This window comes from Notothenia coriiceps, unplaced genomic scaffold (genome assembly GCF_000735185.1).
Source record: "Notothenia coriiceps isolate Sejong01 unplaced genomic scaffold, NC01 NC01_scaffold00000339, whole genome shotgun sequence".
Classification (NCBI taxonomy): domain Eukaryota; kingdom Metazoa; phylum Chordata; class Actinopteri; order Perciformes; family Nototheniidae; genus Notothenia; species Notothenia coriiceps.
In genome coordinates, this window is record NW_011333040.1 from 10,423,209 (window position 1) to 10,439,166 (window position 15,958).

Consider the following 15,958-nt stretch of genomic DNA (forward strand, 5'->3'; position numbering starts at 1 on the left):
AAGTGGAAAACTGGTTTTGACCTTATTCTATTTCTTTAATTTCAAAAGGGAGGTGCGTTCCCGACGAATACAAAATCGATTTTTCTCCCTTTTTGCAGGCAACAAATAAAACTCCTTTCTTGACTTCCTAAAATCCACCTCCTGCCAAAAAAAAGGCAGGGTGTCGAAAACCTCCATTTGACGCGATTCGTTTTGCGTGATCCCGAGAAACTGAGTTTTTCCTATTTAATCTATCTGCACGCTCAAAAAACCAGACGCTTTTTTTCAGTCAGGGCTTCGTAATTCTTTATTATGACAATATCTCGCTAGATGACCGCCCTCAATGTGTTACGGCTAACTTGCCATTTTATCGTGCAAAGTTCCAGTTCGACTCATGAAAATAATACCCCTCATTTTATCCTCCGTGACAGGGGCACTCCGCCAGCCGTGTTTAAAACAGCCGAAATAATCTCCGAATTACTATTATTTCTACTGAACCAGTGTTTTATTCTTTCGTTCAGCTCACATTGTCTTCCTCTTCAGTCATCGCAAATCACTTCTTCGAACTCATCTTAAACTTGTTGGCTCTGCTCAACATTGCACTGCGACGCAAAACAGTTATAATGGCATCTGTCCCCAGATTTTTTATATTGGTGCAGAATGTGACAACATCCAAAGGCCAGCAAGTATGATGCTTGTTTTGGGTGCGCACATGACACCCCTCCTTTTTTTCAAAGTAGTAATCCTTCAATTTGTGTCTAGAGATCGCTGCAGCTGTTTATTTTCTGTGTCTCCTGCATGAAAGAATCTGCAAGCTGGAAGAACAGGCGGAGGAATTATGAACGTTAGTCTTTTAGGATATTTGTTTTGTATCCAAGTGGCTAGAAACCTGAGTGATCTTTGTTATTCTTCCCTGACAGAAACTTGAACCGTTGTTTGTTCTTTAGTTGTGCTAGTTTCTTTTCGCCTAATCTTGGTTACCTTCGTGTTCTCAGCCTACCGAAGCCAGAGTTGTCCCAGACCCTTCCGGCCTTCTTCGAAATGGGCATCGTGAATCTGGCCAGCAGATTTCAGCGTAGGGATGACGGTGTTCGTTTGAATGTCTGCCCGGGATACTCTCTGATCGGCGACGCGTCGCTCACGCATGGTTTACACCACACGGGAATCATGGCAGGCAACTCGGAATCACCCACCTGCCACGAATGTTGAGAGCGTAACACAGAACTAACTGTGTTCAGAATGACGTGATTATCGTTTGTTGACAGCGAGAGGTAAACATGTGTTTTGTTGCTGAAAGCGGAAAACACAATAGTGGTTAATGCATTTTTCTAACTGTTTAGTTTTTGTGCCCGTATTGAATATATAAAATAACTCCTCCCCAGCGACAACACCTAACCTAGCGCTTAATTGTCTTCGCCTGGTTTACTATTCTTTCAGTACAGAAGAGTTTTTGAGGGACAATGAATTCCCTAACTTGTAAATTATTTTACTTAAGCTGTAACTGTTAAACCTATACATATTTTTTTTTATATTCATAACTGCAAACACTGTTTTCTTAACAATAGTATTTTAAACAGTATTTCCCTCTGTACTTATACTCCAGTATAAACAGTTAATGTTAAAATGTATGCTGAGAGAACATTGTAAAAAACACATTAAACATATGCAACTTTTAACTCAACACAAAATGTAATTTATCCCTACTAAAAATTGATGAATAGCAAAAAAGCTAAATTGCAAGGGAGTGTAGAATAAATCTTGAGGGCATAGGAGAGGCGTCTGGAACATTGTTTTTATATATTGCCACAGTGAAATAGTAATACATTAAATTATATTATGCTAGTGTTATGAAAAGTAACTGCAGACTAATCCATTTTTACATGTTTTACTTTAAGCCTATATTTACTGTTTCGAGCAATAGCAGTTAATCAACTAAATGAGAGCAGTTTATTAACTTTACTCTGCCTTTTAGCTCTCAGCAGTGTTAAAATCACACCCCTGCTGGAAAGGATACCTGAGCATCCGAAATTGAAATAAAACCGTAATGAGAATGTATTAAAGGCATTTAGGTGTTATCCAGTGGTCATTATATGACTGATAGAGATGTGTCCTCTCTCAGTCATCCAGATCATCACTGACGCCTCTCAAAGGTAAAATTAATTTGCTGGTAATTCATTATGGGTAATTCTATTAATATTCTGTCTCGCAGCTCTCTGTGGTGGAAACATCACGTCGTTAAATGGAACCATTTACTCTCCTGGTCACCCTGAGGAGTATCCCAACTTCCAGGACTGTGTGTGGAGCGTCCGAGTTCCTCCTGGACACGGGATCTACATCAACTTCACTGTCCTGAGCACCGAGCCCATATATGACTACATCACTGTCTGGTAGGTGTTATTTACGAATGAAATTCACTCGTTTTCTACGTCTTTACCTCTAAACGGACACTATTCATCCTCATGATCTACACATTTGTTTCAACATATGCCGAAAACTTCTCCTACTGTACACACACCACCTCTCTCACACAGGGAGTCATGCTCTTTAACATCCTTTCAAAGACGGCCACTAATTGGCTAAACTGCTGCAAGGGTTACTATGACTACAGACGTCTCCCATTGAATATAAAGCTAGTCTGACATAATTTCCTTCTTGTCATGTTTTATAAGTCTCTCTCCCTTTACCCTCTGCTTCTCACACTGTCTCCAAGGCTCAATTGGTTTTATAAGTAATATACATTACGTCTTTCTCTCCCTACCTTCCCAGCCTTGACTTCTCACTTCATTATTCTTCCTAAGGACAGCTGACATCTTGTCAATGCAAAATGTTTAAACACTGCTTAGATACCATGTTACACGGTTATCTGCCTGTACAAGGTGGCAGCAGCACCATAAATAGGCTGTATAATCTATTTTTCTCTGGTTGCCATGCAGCTGCCCCTTCTCTATAGCTATAGCCTGTTTCCTATAAATAGACAGCAGGGTGCAGTTTAGAAACGTCACCTGGCATACAGACACGGAGATGCAGGGCGAGGAAGGAAAAACAAGCAAAAATAACAGAGTGTGAGAAATAATTTGCTGGAAATACATTCCCATTTATTTTTAACCTACACAGAAGAACCAAACGTCTGTCTGGTACTTTTGTAAGCCTCTCATATATACTTTCAACCTCCAGATTTAAGGGTTGTGTTGTTTTCCCTGTTCCTCAGTTATCCAACTAAACACTTGAAAACCAATGTACCTTTTCCAACAAATCCCTAGATCATCTAACATAAGAGTATACGTATAGACACTGACTTTTATCTCAAGAGAAGAGCTGACACACCAATAAATAGTCAAAAACAGTGCATTTATTCTCTTACAGAAAGAATGATTGAAGGGAGATCAGTTACAATAACATGTACCGCTGTTTCTCCAGTTAAATCTAGCTCACATTTGGGAAAACTTTACTTAAAGAGGTCCTATTTGAGAAACAACCAACACACGGTTCCCGTCGTAATGCACCAAATTATGTCTCAGGACATGTATCACCATCTGAATGTGCAGGTATGACTGTTTCCTGTGGAAGCACTTTTATGCCATCTTTTCACATTTAAGGTGAAACAACATCACAAGCAATCAACCAACAGGAAATAAGATATGCTTTTAAAACATGTATGTAGTTTCATCAAATTGCTTATTACCAGTAATCTAAAAGCCAAAGATCACAAATACAGAATAGTAAAAAATGTAAAAGCTGCTGCTTTAAAAAAATCCTTAATTTGAAAAGTTTGAACCAGAGATTGCTTGATTATAATTGTAAATGATTCAGTTAGCGGCTGCGTATTGTACTGTATAACACAATTATATGTACAAAATGCAAGAAGGTGTTGGGTATCTAAACACACTTGACATTGGAGAACTGCCTCTCACAGATGTGTAGTCACTGCAAATACAATCATGTGCTTGTTTCCAGTGAATTGAGGCTTTTTTAGTGTATAGAGTTCTTTAATGTTTGGTAGTTCATAACTGGAAACAATAAAGCATGCCTCTCCCACATCTCCACTCTGTTGAGCCATGTGCTGTCCACCCACAGCCGATTCTGTGGACTCCGTGAATCGGTCGCACAGCGTGCTCCTGACCCAGCTGTCTCTTGGAAAAGTGGAAAAGCAGGGGAACTAGCAGAAAGCAAGAACAGCAACGAGCATTGTAACGCACAAAAGAAAACCTCGCAATCCAAGTCTCACAGCCTCATAGCCGGCTTCCCGCAGAGAGTGCAGTGTCTGTAGTAAAGGTGTGATTTTCACAGCGGTCTCCTCAGTCCAGAGCCAGCCAACCTGACAGTCAGTTAGTCTGCTAATTGGTCTCAAACTGAGAGGCTTACTACATGATGCCATTGTAAGTATTATCATATGTCACATACTTCACCTTTGGCTACTTTATACACTAAACCCTACTCTTTACTCTGTATGTTGCCATTGTGTGCTTATAAATGTAAGTGGGTGTTAGCATCAGCAATGTGAATCATAGCGGGGACCATTCCTTACATAACCTGACAGGTATAATTGGCCACATCAAAAAACACTTAACAGCAGGATATAATTATTCCATTTAACCTCATGATGATACTTTTTCATCACTGATAATGAGCCAGCTATTGGTTAGTTCCAGTCTGACAGCTGCTGGGTCGGTCATTAAAGGTGAAATATGTTCACGATGCTGCACACAGAGCATGACCTGCCAGTTGACAGATGTCTCCCTGTCTGCATTCACTGGTAATTGTGTAACTTTTCATGAATGCCAGGCTGATATTAGTGGCAACACTAAAGCCATTCTACAACAGGACTCGCATTTGTTATTCTTATGATCTGACGACATTTCAATCAATATTTATGAACTTGAGTATCCCAAAGCAAGAGTAAGAGAACTGTGTTGTTATCCGGAGACAAAGAGGAGCTGCTCCTTTGTAAGTTGAGTGGAATCTGAGTTTGTGAAAGTGTTATGTCTAAATGAGCTTTCCGACATTGTAGTTTGGAATGTTTTTGCGAGAGGGAAGATGAGCCTATAACCATGCACAATCACTCTGGGCGCCGGCACTTTGTCAGACAATGTCCGACTCCACTCGCAGTCAATGGAGCAGCTCCAGGTTTTGCCTCATGAATATCGTCAAGTCTCCTACTATCTTTGTTTGTTGCCTCGGATAAACCATTTCCTGATCACAAATAGCATTTTAACTGTCAGAAATGGCCGCCATAACTTATTCAAATTATGTTTTGGGCTGACTTTTTCTCTCATATTGTTCCATAAAGAAAGATCACGTCCGTTTCTTTATGGATCTTTAGTCTCTGATCACCCACTTTGTAACACAAGCTGTGTGTGTGTGTGTGTGTGTGTGTGTGTGTGTGTGTGTGTGTGTGTGTGTGTGTTTCTTTTCCTCTGTTTCTTCCCTTTTGTAGGGATGGTCCAGACCAATCCTCTCCCCAAATTGGCCAGTTTAGCGGGAACACAGCTCTGGAGTCTGTCTACTCGACTTCCAACATTATCCTCATCAAATTCCACTCAGACTTCTCTGGAGCCGGCTTCTTTGTCTTGAGTTACCATGGTGAGACAGTAACAACAATATCCTTCTTTTTTCACAGAGCTAGTAATGGAAGCATTGAATTTGTTTGGGTACAAAACCTTTCTCATTAACTTGCTCTACTGTTGGCTGCATTGTGCTGAGGTATAGTGGTAAAACTATAATTCTATCATTAGTTTCTGCAGCAGTGATGGCATCGATCTGTTTGTTGTTAGACTCTCTGCAACTCCATCCTCATCAACTCAGACCTGCTTCCTTTGACTCATTCTTACTCATGATTTTTCGTTCTTTTGAACTTTCTACCTTCTGATTGAATTCGCCGTCTTTGTCGCTGCCTACCAGTACAGTAAGGGTATGTTAGTCACAGCGATGCTATTAATGGTTATCATAGCGTTGCTGCTACAGACAGGTCTTCTTTAGTAAACACTTTAACATGTGTTAAACATTTCAAAGCTCTCGTATTTGAGTGTACTTAAGCAACCATGCTAAATGTTTATCCTTGCTTTACATGATTAAAGAAGGAAATACACATCACAAATTAGTCATACAACACTGAGTCATCATGAGACACTCACTTCTGTGTGGTATTTAATCGCTTTTTCAAGGTCTCTGTTGCTTGGTTATAGAACACATAGTTTAGCCTTTCTTTGGTCAAACTAATTCTGCATGAGAATCAGAAACAGGTTTATTACCAGGTAGGTTTACACATACGAGGAGTTTGACTTGACGTCATGGTGCGTACATACAAATAAAACATGAATTAAAACACAGGTAGAGAACTAGAAACATATAAAAAAATATATAATAACAATATAGTAAAATATGACAGTATTTACATTGCAATGGAATGAAAAAAGGAATAAAATATGAATACAAATCGGCAGTAATGAAAAAGACAAGAAAAAGACAAAAAAACAGATATAGTGTACAATGTGTGTGCATACAATGATTTGGACCAAAGATCAGTGTAAGGTAAGGTACATATGATGTCATTGCTGAATTCAATATCTAAAAGACGCTATTGTTGGAAGGAAAAGTATATTTCTCTGTCAAATGTCTGATTGACTAAAAGCTAAGAGACACTGAACAGCTGAATGCTTGTTTATTTATCTGTTCTCTAGATACACAATGGGCGAGCAGATGCTTTGATTATTTTTCATTCTGACTTCCTTGCATGTTCCATATTTGTTGGTACTTTCCAGTAGCTTTGATGTTCTTGGATGGAAAACGGCAAAACGTTGGTTTGCTGAATAGAGAAAGACAAATGTAACTTCTACTTAAAGGTGGGGTGTGTAATTTATTTCAGATACACTTTTTGTTATATTCAATGGAATGCTCTTAACATCCCAATAGCAATGAATATATTAAATGCTTTGACAATAATTACATTAAAAAAATGTCATCTGTGGAAGCCGTTGCGCTGTAAAAAGCACGACCAATCATTTTAGCTTCCCGGCTAAAATAACTGGATGGCCTACCTGCCTGTCAGCCTTCCATCTGTGCACAAACTGATCTCGTGCCCTCATTGGTCATGTGCGCGTTTGTGTGTGTTGGAGGAGGGGCTCTGTAAGGAAGTTGCAGATTTTTTCCGGTTGTGTATTTTCTAATTCTAGCGCACTCGAGCTGGTTTCTCCAAAATTACCTACCCCACCTTTAACCTCAGTGTGTTCATAAATCTTTTCTTTCAACATTGTTTATATTTCCTCCTGTTCCACTTGTCTCTGTTCACGAGAATTTCTGGCAGCTTCATTTGAAAAGGTTAAATAGCTTTAGCTTTCACCCACACAAGAAGAACATGACACAATCTAAAGTGAAACACACTTTTAGATTCTATGATTAAAGTAGTTAAAAACAATTAAGCTGTGTTAGTGTTGCCAAGCAGCTAATTTGTCATTCTGAAGGAAAAGTTAAACCTGAAGTTGGTCAACAAAAACAATTAGACTTGGATAACATTTTCTTGGTACAACGCCCTCAGAGATGAGTCTTTTATGTCCTCATGCCTCCACATATTTTTTGAAGATTGTTTTTTTGCTAGTTCTGATCTGCTCTTTATCCGTGTCAAAACTGTCTACATTCCAGTTTTTCATTTCAATATTTTCCTTGTGGTCCTTCAGAGCACTTAGCCTTCCCTTTGTTTTCAACTGCGGTTCAAGATGAAAACCCTCCACCGTTGTCTTTATTCTCAGTTCACCTTTTTGCTGCAAACATCAATCCTCAGGCACTCTGGCTTCTGTCCATGTTTTCTGTACGAATCTACTGATTTGAGAAAACAAATGTAATGCTGACCACATAGACTCAATCAGTTTAAGTGATAATCTCCTTTGTTTTGAAACAAGCACTAAACCTGCATACATGTAGGAAACCACCGTCATATTAAAAAGCAGTATTGTACATCCTCTGTTTGAATTGATGAGATTAAACTATAGTGTCCCTTTTACAATCAAAGTGAACATGTTATGATGTTTATCCTATGTTTCAACTTTGACTTAAAGATAAGAAAGAAATAACATTAACATTTAAAGAGAATTAATGAACTATATTCTGGTATTTCAAGGTTTTAAAACAAAAAAGAAACTGCTTATATTTTTTATTGTTGTCAAGTTCTGAGAGGGTGCATTTCAGGATGAAGAATACATTTGACAGAATGGCTTCTAATGAGTATAGCTTTCTTTTTTCTTTTTAGCCTTCACAACACATCCAGTCATATATGTGCATATCTTCCACCGTCCCTCTCATGGAGCTTATTCTCACTTCTTCAAAAGTCTTCTGTTCAATGCTCTATAGTGAACACATGTCAAGTGGTTTTATCTTGAAGAATTTCCCTTTTCAGACAGATGTCAGGTTGTTAATGAATTTCTGTAGGCAGGTTTTAACTGCCAGCTGTCACACTCACACAGGAACTGTACCTTTCATTTTCACTCAAGTTTATTTTCAATTTCTGCTTTATTGGAGGATGTACAGCAGAGAGTGACAGGTGATGATGGATAAGAGGGGACGGGGATGACATGTATGGCAGGGGTTGTTAGCATCATTTTCTCAATTCTGTTTTATTAGACGATATAACAAGAAAACAAGATTGACGTACAGCAGGTAAACACAATGAGAGCGAGATTGCGCTTAGTCCAGATCAATTATTTGTTTATATATATCCAGGAGGAATTGTCACCTTCTCTGATGGAGTTTCATCAGCAGAAGCTTGTCACAATTAGACACAAAGTTCCAACATTTAATCTTCCGAGTCTGTCAGTGACGCAGCGGAAATCCAGAATGTCAACGTTTGCTTGGGAGACAGCTGTGAAAGTGCAGTTGTTTTGGTTGGAAATGCCAAATGAACCCCTAAGGAAGCATCAATCCACGGTTTAGGGATGTTTATCTTTTGTCATTGTCCTTCTATTTATTTATCTCTGGGTCCAGGTTCTGAATGCCAGTGCTTCCATGCAGAGATGAGGACCATTACAGTTTTGGATAATGTTGTCATGGACGTGAGACTAAAAGAGCCAATGTGACATGAATGTTGAAGCAGCCATAAAAAATGGCCTTGGAGCTTACAGAGATCACTGACTGCTCACAGTGATCCTCTCCTCTCACACACAGACACATAGACATCGCTACACTCCCCCACACACACTCAGACCATGGACATATACTGGCTCACACACACACAGACCACAGGGCTTTGATATGCATGAGAGCAGCAGATAATATTGGCAGGTCTCATTTTCATAGTCAATTTCATCCTGACTTATAGCCCTCAGCCCTTTCTCCCTCTCTCACCCTTAGTCCTCCCCTCTCTCCCTCTCTTTCTCTCTGTTAGTGAGTGATATATGGTCATGCAGTAGTATTGATTACAGCCCTCAGCTCAGTGGCTGTGAATTCAGTTCCTTCTTAAAGATTCAAAGCTGTGCTGTTTCTGTGAAGCCGCTCGGTCTTTGATTCCATACTTTGTTAGACCTGATCACCTTAACTTCAAAAATGAACCTAATCTAAAACAAGCAGGATTGAATACATTGACAGAAAAGAGGATTTGGTAAGGATTTGGTTTCCTTAAAGGTCCCATGACATGGCAATTTCTACTGATCATAATTCCATTGTTGAGGTCTACTAGAATATATTTACATTGTTCAATGTTCCAAACCCACATTGGTTTCTCATACAGCATATCTGTATACAGTAGTATGTGTATTCACTGTCTGTCCTACACGCCTTGTTGGAGCTCCTGCCCGAAAAAAAAAAATGGAAAAAAAAAAATCTCCAACGAGGCGTTCATGGACAGGTCTTTTCTGTGTTAGAGTTTTACTCGCTACAGGGTGTACTTTGAGGGTTTGTGACTCTGCAGACCGTTTACATGCAGAAAAAGCTACATAACACACAAGGAGACAGGTAATAACCGGAAAAGCATGACATGGGACCTTTAAAGTTTCCTCAGTTTACAGCCTACAACCGCAACCTTACATATTGTGCTGGTCAAATTCATTGTATAAAAGTTACTTCTTGCTAGTTTCAAAACAATTCCCCTTTTTTACCAGGTTACAGACCACATTTCCTCTCACAGTCTTATATAATGTCCCTCCCTTTGTCATCTCTCCCCTCCTCTGCTGTGTCTGTTCTCCTAGCGTACCAATTAAGGGTTTGCCAGCCTCCTCCAGAGGTGCCCAACGCTGACATGCTGATGGAAGACGGGGAGTTGGAGATAGGTGAGTCTGTCTGTCTTCCTGCGAAGCCTCTAGACATGTCAATTTGATGGAGGAAGCAAAGTTAAGACTTGTAACTTTCCAGCCCCAATATCATCTTTTCATAAAGGGTATCCAACCTTACATCTGATACTCATTAACTGAACACAGTGAATACATCATGCAACACTTGATGTATATCTACTTCAAAATTGAGTTTTGAAACCACATGACACATAATGATACACTTTGAAGTCTTTGAATCCTTTTCTTGAATAAATATAGCAATAGCTCTGCAATAGAAATATTCCAGTGCAAGTAAAAGTCATACACACATTTACTCTTATAAAAGTACATAAGCATTATTGGCTAAATGTACTCAAAGTATCACAACTAATAACCCGAGAAAATGTCACTCACTTTTATACTATTATATTGATGTGTAGGCAATATTTAACAGTTATAGTTGTAATTTGTTGTAACAAAGCATCATTTTTATGATATTATATTTATGTTTTGTATGTAAAAATGTAATTGAAATCTAAAACCTGATTTAAATTAAATATATTTCTAATAATATATTATAAATATACTGTATATAATAATAATTTCCTCTCATATTCTATCGGAGTAGAGGTATTTGCTCTCTTATAACTTATCATTTATATCCATTTTGCACGTTCAGGTGACATCATCAGGTACAGATGCCAGCCTGGATTCTCATTGGTCGGCAGTGGGATTCTAACTTGTCGGCTTGGAGAAAGACTACAGATGGATGCAGCTCCTCCAACATGCCAAGGTGTGTGTGTGTGTGTGTGTGTGTGTGTGTGTGTGTGTGTGTGTGTGTGTGTGTGTGTGTGTGTGTGTGTGTGGGTGTGTGTGTGTGTGTGTGAGTGTGTGTGTGTAAACAAATGTTCAATATGTTGAAACTAACAAGAGTAGTGCATTCTTATCTAACCATTGTTCTCCATGTATGTTCCGTCTACAGTCCAATGCCCTGCTCATGATGTCCGGTACGACTCGTCGGGGGTCATCCTGAGTCCTGGTTGGCCAGAAAGCTATCCTAACCTCCAGATGTGTTCATGGAGCATCACAGTAGAAAAAGGATACAATGTCACCATCACCTTTGAAGGTTTCCACACTGAGAAAGAGTTTGACGTGTTGGAGATCTTTGATGGTAAACAAATACAAAATAAACTGACATAAAATCTAATAGTGTTAAAGTAATCACCATTGGAACACTGGACAGTAATAGCCACACAAATACAAAGTACCACAATAGAACAAAACACAGTTGAATTTTACTATTTCGTTTGTTTCTCCTTATTTCTCTCACTCCTCTTCTTCCTCTCTTTCTCTCTTCTTCTCTCTCAGGTCCAACGGCCAACAGTCCCACTCTGGCGACACTGAGCGGCGACCTTCCTACGCCCTTCAACCTCACGACCTCCGGCCACCAGTTCCTCGTCCGCTGGTCTTCAGACCACGGCACAAACAAGAAAGGCTTCAAAATTCGCTATGTTGGTGAGTACCAAAGTATGTATCCCAACTTTATTTTACTACTACTTTATATCATGATAGTGCATGGAAATAAAGATAGAGACAGACAGAAAGACAGAGAGACATTCTGAGTAATGGAGCACTTGGAGGAGTTTGTAAACCCTCTAAATTGTGTCATTATTATAAGTTAATCATAAATGGGACTGTTTCTCAATTTTTCATTTTAGAACAAAGATTGTACAAGAAAGTGGATTAACCTGTTAAGCCGGCAGGGTTTCTTAATATTTAACAACCTATTAATGTGTCATACCCACTTAATGGGAAGAAACTCAGCTAACTGACGATATTAACCATTTGTTGTTAAACAAAACACAGCTCTAACGCAAAGCCTCTGAATTAGCACTTAGCACAGAACTCACGGTAGAAATACTTTATTACTTATCGGATTTGCACAAACAATCCACGGTAAGCCATTTTTCACATCCACAGATTCTAGGGGTATAAGTATCATCGCTGAGCGATCAAAACTCGTGGCTGGGGAAGCAAACCCAGACAACCCACAACGTAGCTTTACGGGACCAAAATGGAAAATAAGTCATACCGTTGCTGTTTTCTGATCAAAAGTTGTGTTCAATGGCATTAAAACGCATAAAACGCTGCTGAAGGTTAATCCAATGTCTCTGTGTCACTTTGAAATGATTACTGATAATCCATAATTCAATTTTTGTTAAAAACTGAGATTTCATATTAGCTGTTATTAGCACTATTACACACAACTTTCTCAGTGAGGTACTCAGATGAGTACCTGGAGTCAGTGTTTGGTACTCCAACTTCTACCTCACTGAGAAAGTTGTGTGTAATAGTGCTAATAACAGCTAATATGAAATCTCAGNTTATATACTAATAAAGGACTGGCTTATCTATAGCCAGTTGAGTAGCACTTGAAATGTTTTAGCTATGAAACCTGATGTACTTATATGATTCTGTTTTCTTCAAGGTTGTATCTTCCTGTACTGTACTTATTGTAAGTCGCTTTGGATAAAAGCGTCAGCTAAATACAATGTAATGTAATGTAATGCAGCCAGTAAAAAAGATAGGATCAGCTAAATGCCCCTGTTAATTACAATTATAATTGCCCTAAATGATTATGTACCCATGAATACTCTTCTGAGAGTTTCTTGAAGGTTATCATTTGGCCTGAATAAAGATAGCGACTTAATACCCCCACGTGTTCCTGAGAGTCCTTGCCTCGGGGAAACAACCATCTGGTTGACCTCTCTGTTCAAAGTGGGGCATTTCGTTTGAGAGGGGGAATCGAAAAATGAGGGTTCCCTTCGGTCGATTGCGCCACAGCTCACTCTTCGCTCACCTTTTGTATCTCTGAGGATGAAAGCAGACATAACAAAATGTTACACGCATTTCACCTCCAGCAAACAGGTTTATTTCATTGTGTTTGTGCTGTCATCGTTGTCTGAAGGTGTAAACGTGTGGGCTGTGGTTGGATGTGTTGGAGAATTCCCAAGGTGAAGAGCCATTTATAAAATAGCTTCAGCTATAACTGAGGCTTGTAGCCACAGGCACAACCATCTGGAGCTCCTGGAAAATTGGGTGACCTAAATGATTTGGACTCGGTGGTACATCAATCCATAAAATGCAATTTGTCTGTCACTCAAACTAAAAGTATTTTCTCTGTCTGTTCTTCAGTCCCTGGGGGGTAAAAGGTAAAGGTCCACTGGGCATTGCACCTGGCAGATGTTCTTTTGTTTTTGTTGCTGTTATATGAAATGGATGGTTTACCTCAACGCTGCTTTCACGTTGTCTTTTTTATGCCAGAAAAAGTCAAAAGCATTTCCTGTGCAATATATCCTGTGCAATATTGCCTGAGCGTTACTGTCTGTGCATTATTATTCAGTAGCAGTACAGACAGCCCTTCATAACCCCCTTTTTTTTTACCGGTATGCACTTGCTGTGTTAGCATTAAGCTAATGAAACTATTGCATTACAGAGCCAGCACAGCCTTGAAGCTGACCTTTGAGGTGTGCCCGGAAATGAGGAAACACATGGAGATCCTTCCAAAGACGGGTTTCATCCAAGCTCAATCGAGATTCAACGCACAACTCAAGTTCCTGCCGAGGTAAGGAAGGACAAGCAGAGGATGCAATGATAATGGAACCACTGGAGCATTCATAATCTTATTTTAGACCTTAAGCTTGTTAAGATTCTATCAACCTTCTATTAAAGTGCAATCTGTTTTCCCTTCAAGCTAGTTTTCTTGTTGAAAAACTGCTATAGATTGTACATTCTGCACATACAGTAGAAAAGTCTGTGTTAAGAATTATTGGATGTATATAGAGGTGTTAGTTGACCCCAATTAGCAAATACCTCTTGACACCACTTAACCTTAAATATATAATGTTGACAGTATTGCCTGGTACGTGTGTTACTGCAAAGCTTATATGATAGCTTCCCTTTTTGATATAAACAAGCTTAGGGGTCTAACGGAGGTACAATCTATAGCCAGTCAAAAGCCAGCGGGTTTAAAAGACTTGCTTCCACACACCTGCACTCTGAGCGTAATGGTTTCTAATGACTTTGGAGGACATGGTAATTCTTCCTACAACAATACCGGCTCTATATTTAGCTGGAGAGGCAGGAGTTGAACTGCAGTTTGAATGCCAGGAGAGCGGACAGGAGACCCCCAGGGCAAATATGAGAGGCGTGCAGTATGTAAAAACTCAGTGTGGGCACTCTTCTGCCCTCCCTCCTTTTTTTTTTACTTTGCAGTTCTTTGTGTATCGATAGCTGATGCTAAAACAATACATTCATTTTTCCTCAAATACGATGAAAAAATGAAGGCCGTGCAGCAGTCATCGTTCAGGAAGGGGGCAGGAGGGAAAAGTGGGAAAATGTCAGTAATCTGCTTTAGTGAATCAGCAGAGGTTTTAATGCGCGGCTTAGAGTACAGCATTACTCGTGCTGCTGCTGCTGAGCGTTCACAAGCACTAACGCTGCAGCCACAGCTACCACCCCCTCCCTACTCTTTCTGTATCACACGTCTTCTCTTCTGTGTCTCCATCTATCTGCTCCTGCGCTGTCTTCTCCCACTCTCTTTTTCTTGGCCTCTCACCTCCCTTCTTGACTATGCTTCACTCTCATTGCCTTTCTCTACACTCCTCCATCACTTCCCCTCTCACTCTGCATCCATTCTGCCTCTCTCTGTTACTCTCAAACTCTTCCTCTCGTCCCTCTGTGTATCCACCGTCCACCGCTGCTTATATGCTGGAACCTGATTCTGATTACATAACCTGAGACACCCGAGCCAGCTTCAAAGGTTGAATCCAGTTTATTACATCGTCTTACTGAGATAATTGCTGAGATTGTGGAACAGATTGATATTGCGAAAAAAATAAGCTTGACTTTCACATTATTGTTTATCAGTGGTGGAAACCAAGAACATGTACTACAAGTACTGTAATAATAATTAAAGTTAGTACTTCTACTTGAGTATGGGAGTATTTTCTTTTCATGCTACTTTATATATTTACTCTACTACACTTCCAAGGGAAACATTGTACTTTTTACTTCTCTACATATTTCTTACCTCTGTCGTTATTTGGTATTTTTTATATGAATTTGTTTGCAAAAGAAACGAAAGTTTACAAATATTTCTTTTTTCAAATGTGTGATAAGGCCGACTAATTACCTAGCCAACTAAGAGATAGTTAATCGGCACCTAAAAACACTAAAACCTAAATGGCTTGTTGGAGCTCCTGCCCCCCCGCTCCCTGTGAGCTCAGTGTGCTCTGATTGGTCAGCTCGCCCACTCTGTTCTGATGAGTCTACCACCATTACAGCGGAACATCAGTGATTATGTGTTACAATGGCGTTAGCAACCAGAAAATGACACCAGTAAGGACAAACAGATGAGAATGCTGCGTGGGGTCTGGGTGCCGTGTTGGCGGGACGTTGCGCGGCTCGCTGCTGCGAGGAGCGGACAGTGTGAGCTGGGTTAATTTCCTGCTTGCTGCGTGGGGTCTGCGAGACAGTGAGACATCGTGAATGGACGCGGGAAGGTGGGGGGGTGCTGAGGGGGCTGCAGCACCCCCATCTGCGAGGCCCCACTAGCAACCGCAACCCCTCCCGCACCCCCAAACGTGGCACACCTACAGTGTAAGCGCACCACAGTTTCGCCGCTGTGAGGCTCCACTAGCACCCCCCCCCAGTGTGTGTGTGTGTGTGTGTGTGTGTGTGTGTGT

General features: G+C 40.1%; 2 protein-coding genes across 3 annotated transcripts in view; both read left to right on the forward strand.

Annotated features, from left to right (window-relative positions):
- Positions 1–1,020: 1,020 nt before the first annotated feature.
- The window catches only part of LOC104950819 (CUB and sushi domain-containing protein 3-like), a 109,958-nt gene continuing 95,020 nt past the window's right edge, over positions 1,021–15,958 (forward strand). The window contains exons 1-7 of the mRNA XM_010777401.1: positions 1,021–1,153; positions 2,189–2,366; positions 5,414–5,559; positions 10,149–10,229; positions 10,891–11,004; positions 11,194–11,382; positions 11,580–11,726. Of these exons, the coding sequence (XP_010775703.1) occupies positions 1,021–1,153; positions 2,189–2,366; positions 5,414–5,559; positions 10,149–10,229; positions 10,891–11,004; positions 11,194–11,382; positions 11,580–11,726 (988 nt within the window). The remainder of the gene's footprint in view (positions 1,154–2,188; positions 2,367–5,413; positions 5,560–10,148; positions 10,230–10,890; positions 11,005–11,193; positions 11,383–11,579; positions 11,727–15,958) is intronic.
- The window catches only part of LOC104945328 (uncharacterized), a 39,025-nt gene continuing 36,777 nt past the window's right edge, over positions 13,711–15,958 (forward strand). For both annotated transcript variants that reach the window (XM_010770986.1, XM_010770978.1), the window contains exon 1: positions 13,711–13,836. In XM_010770986.1, the coding sequence (XP_010769288.1) occupies positions 13,751–13,836 (86 nt within the window). In that variant the 5' untranslated portion in view covers positions 13,711–13,750. The remainder of the gene's footprint in view (positions 13,837–15,958) is intronic.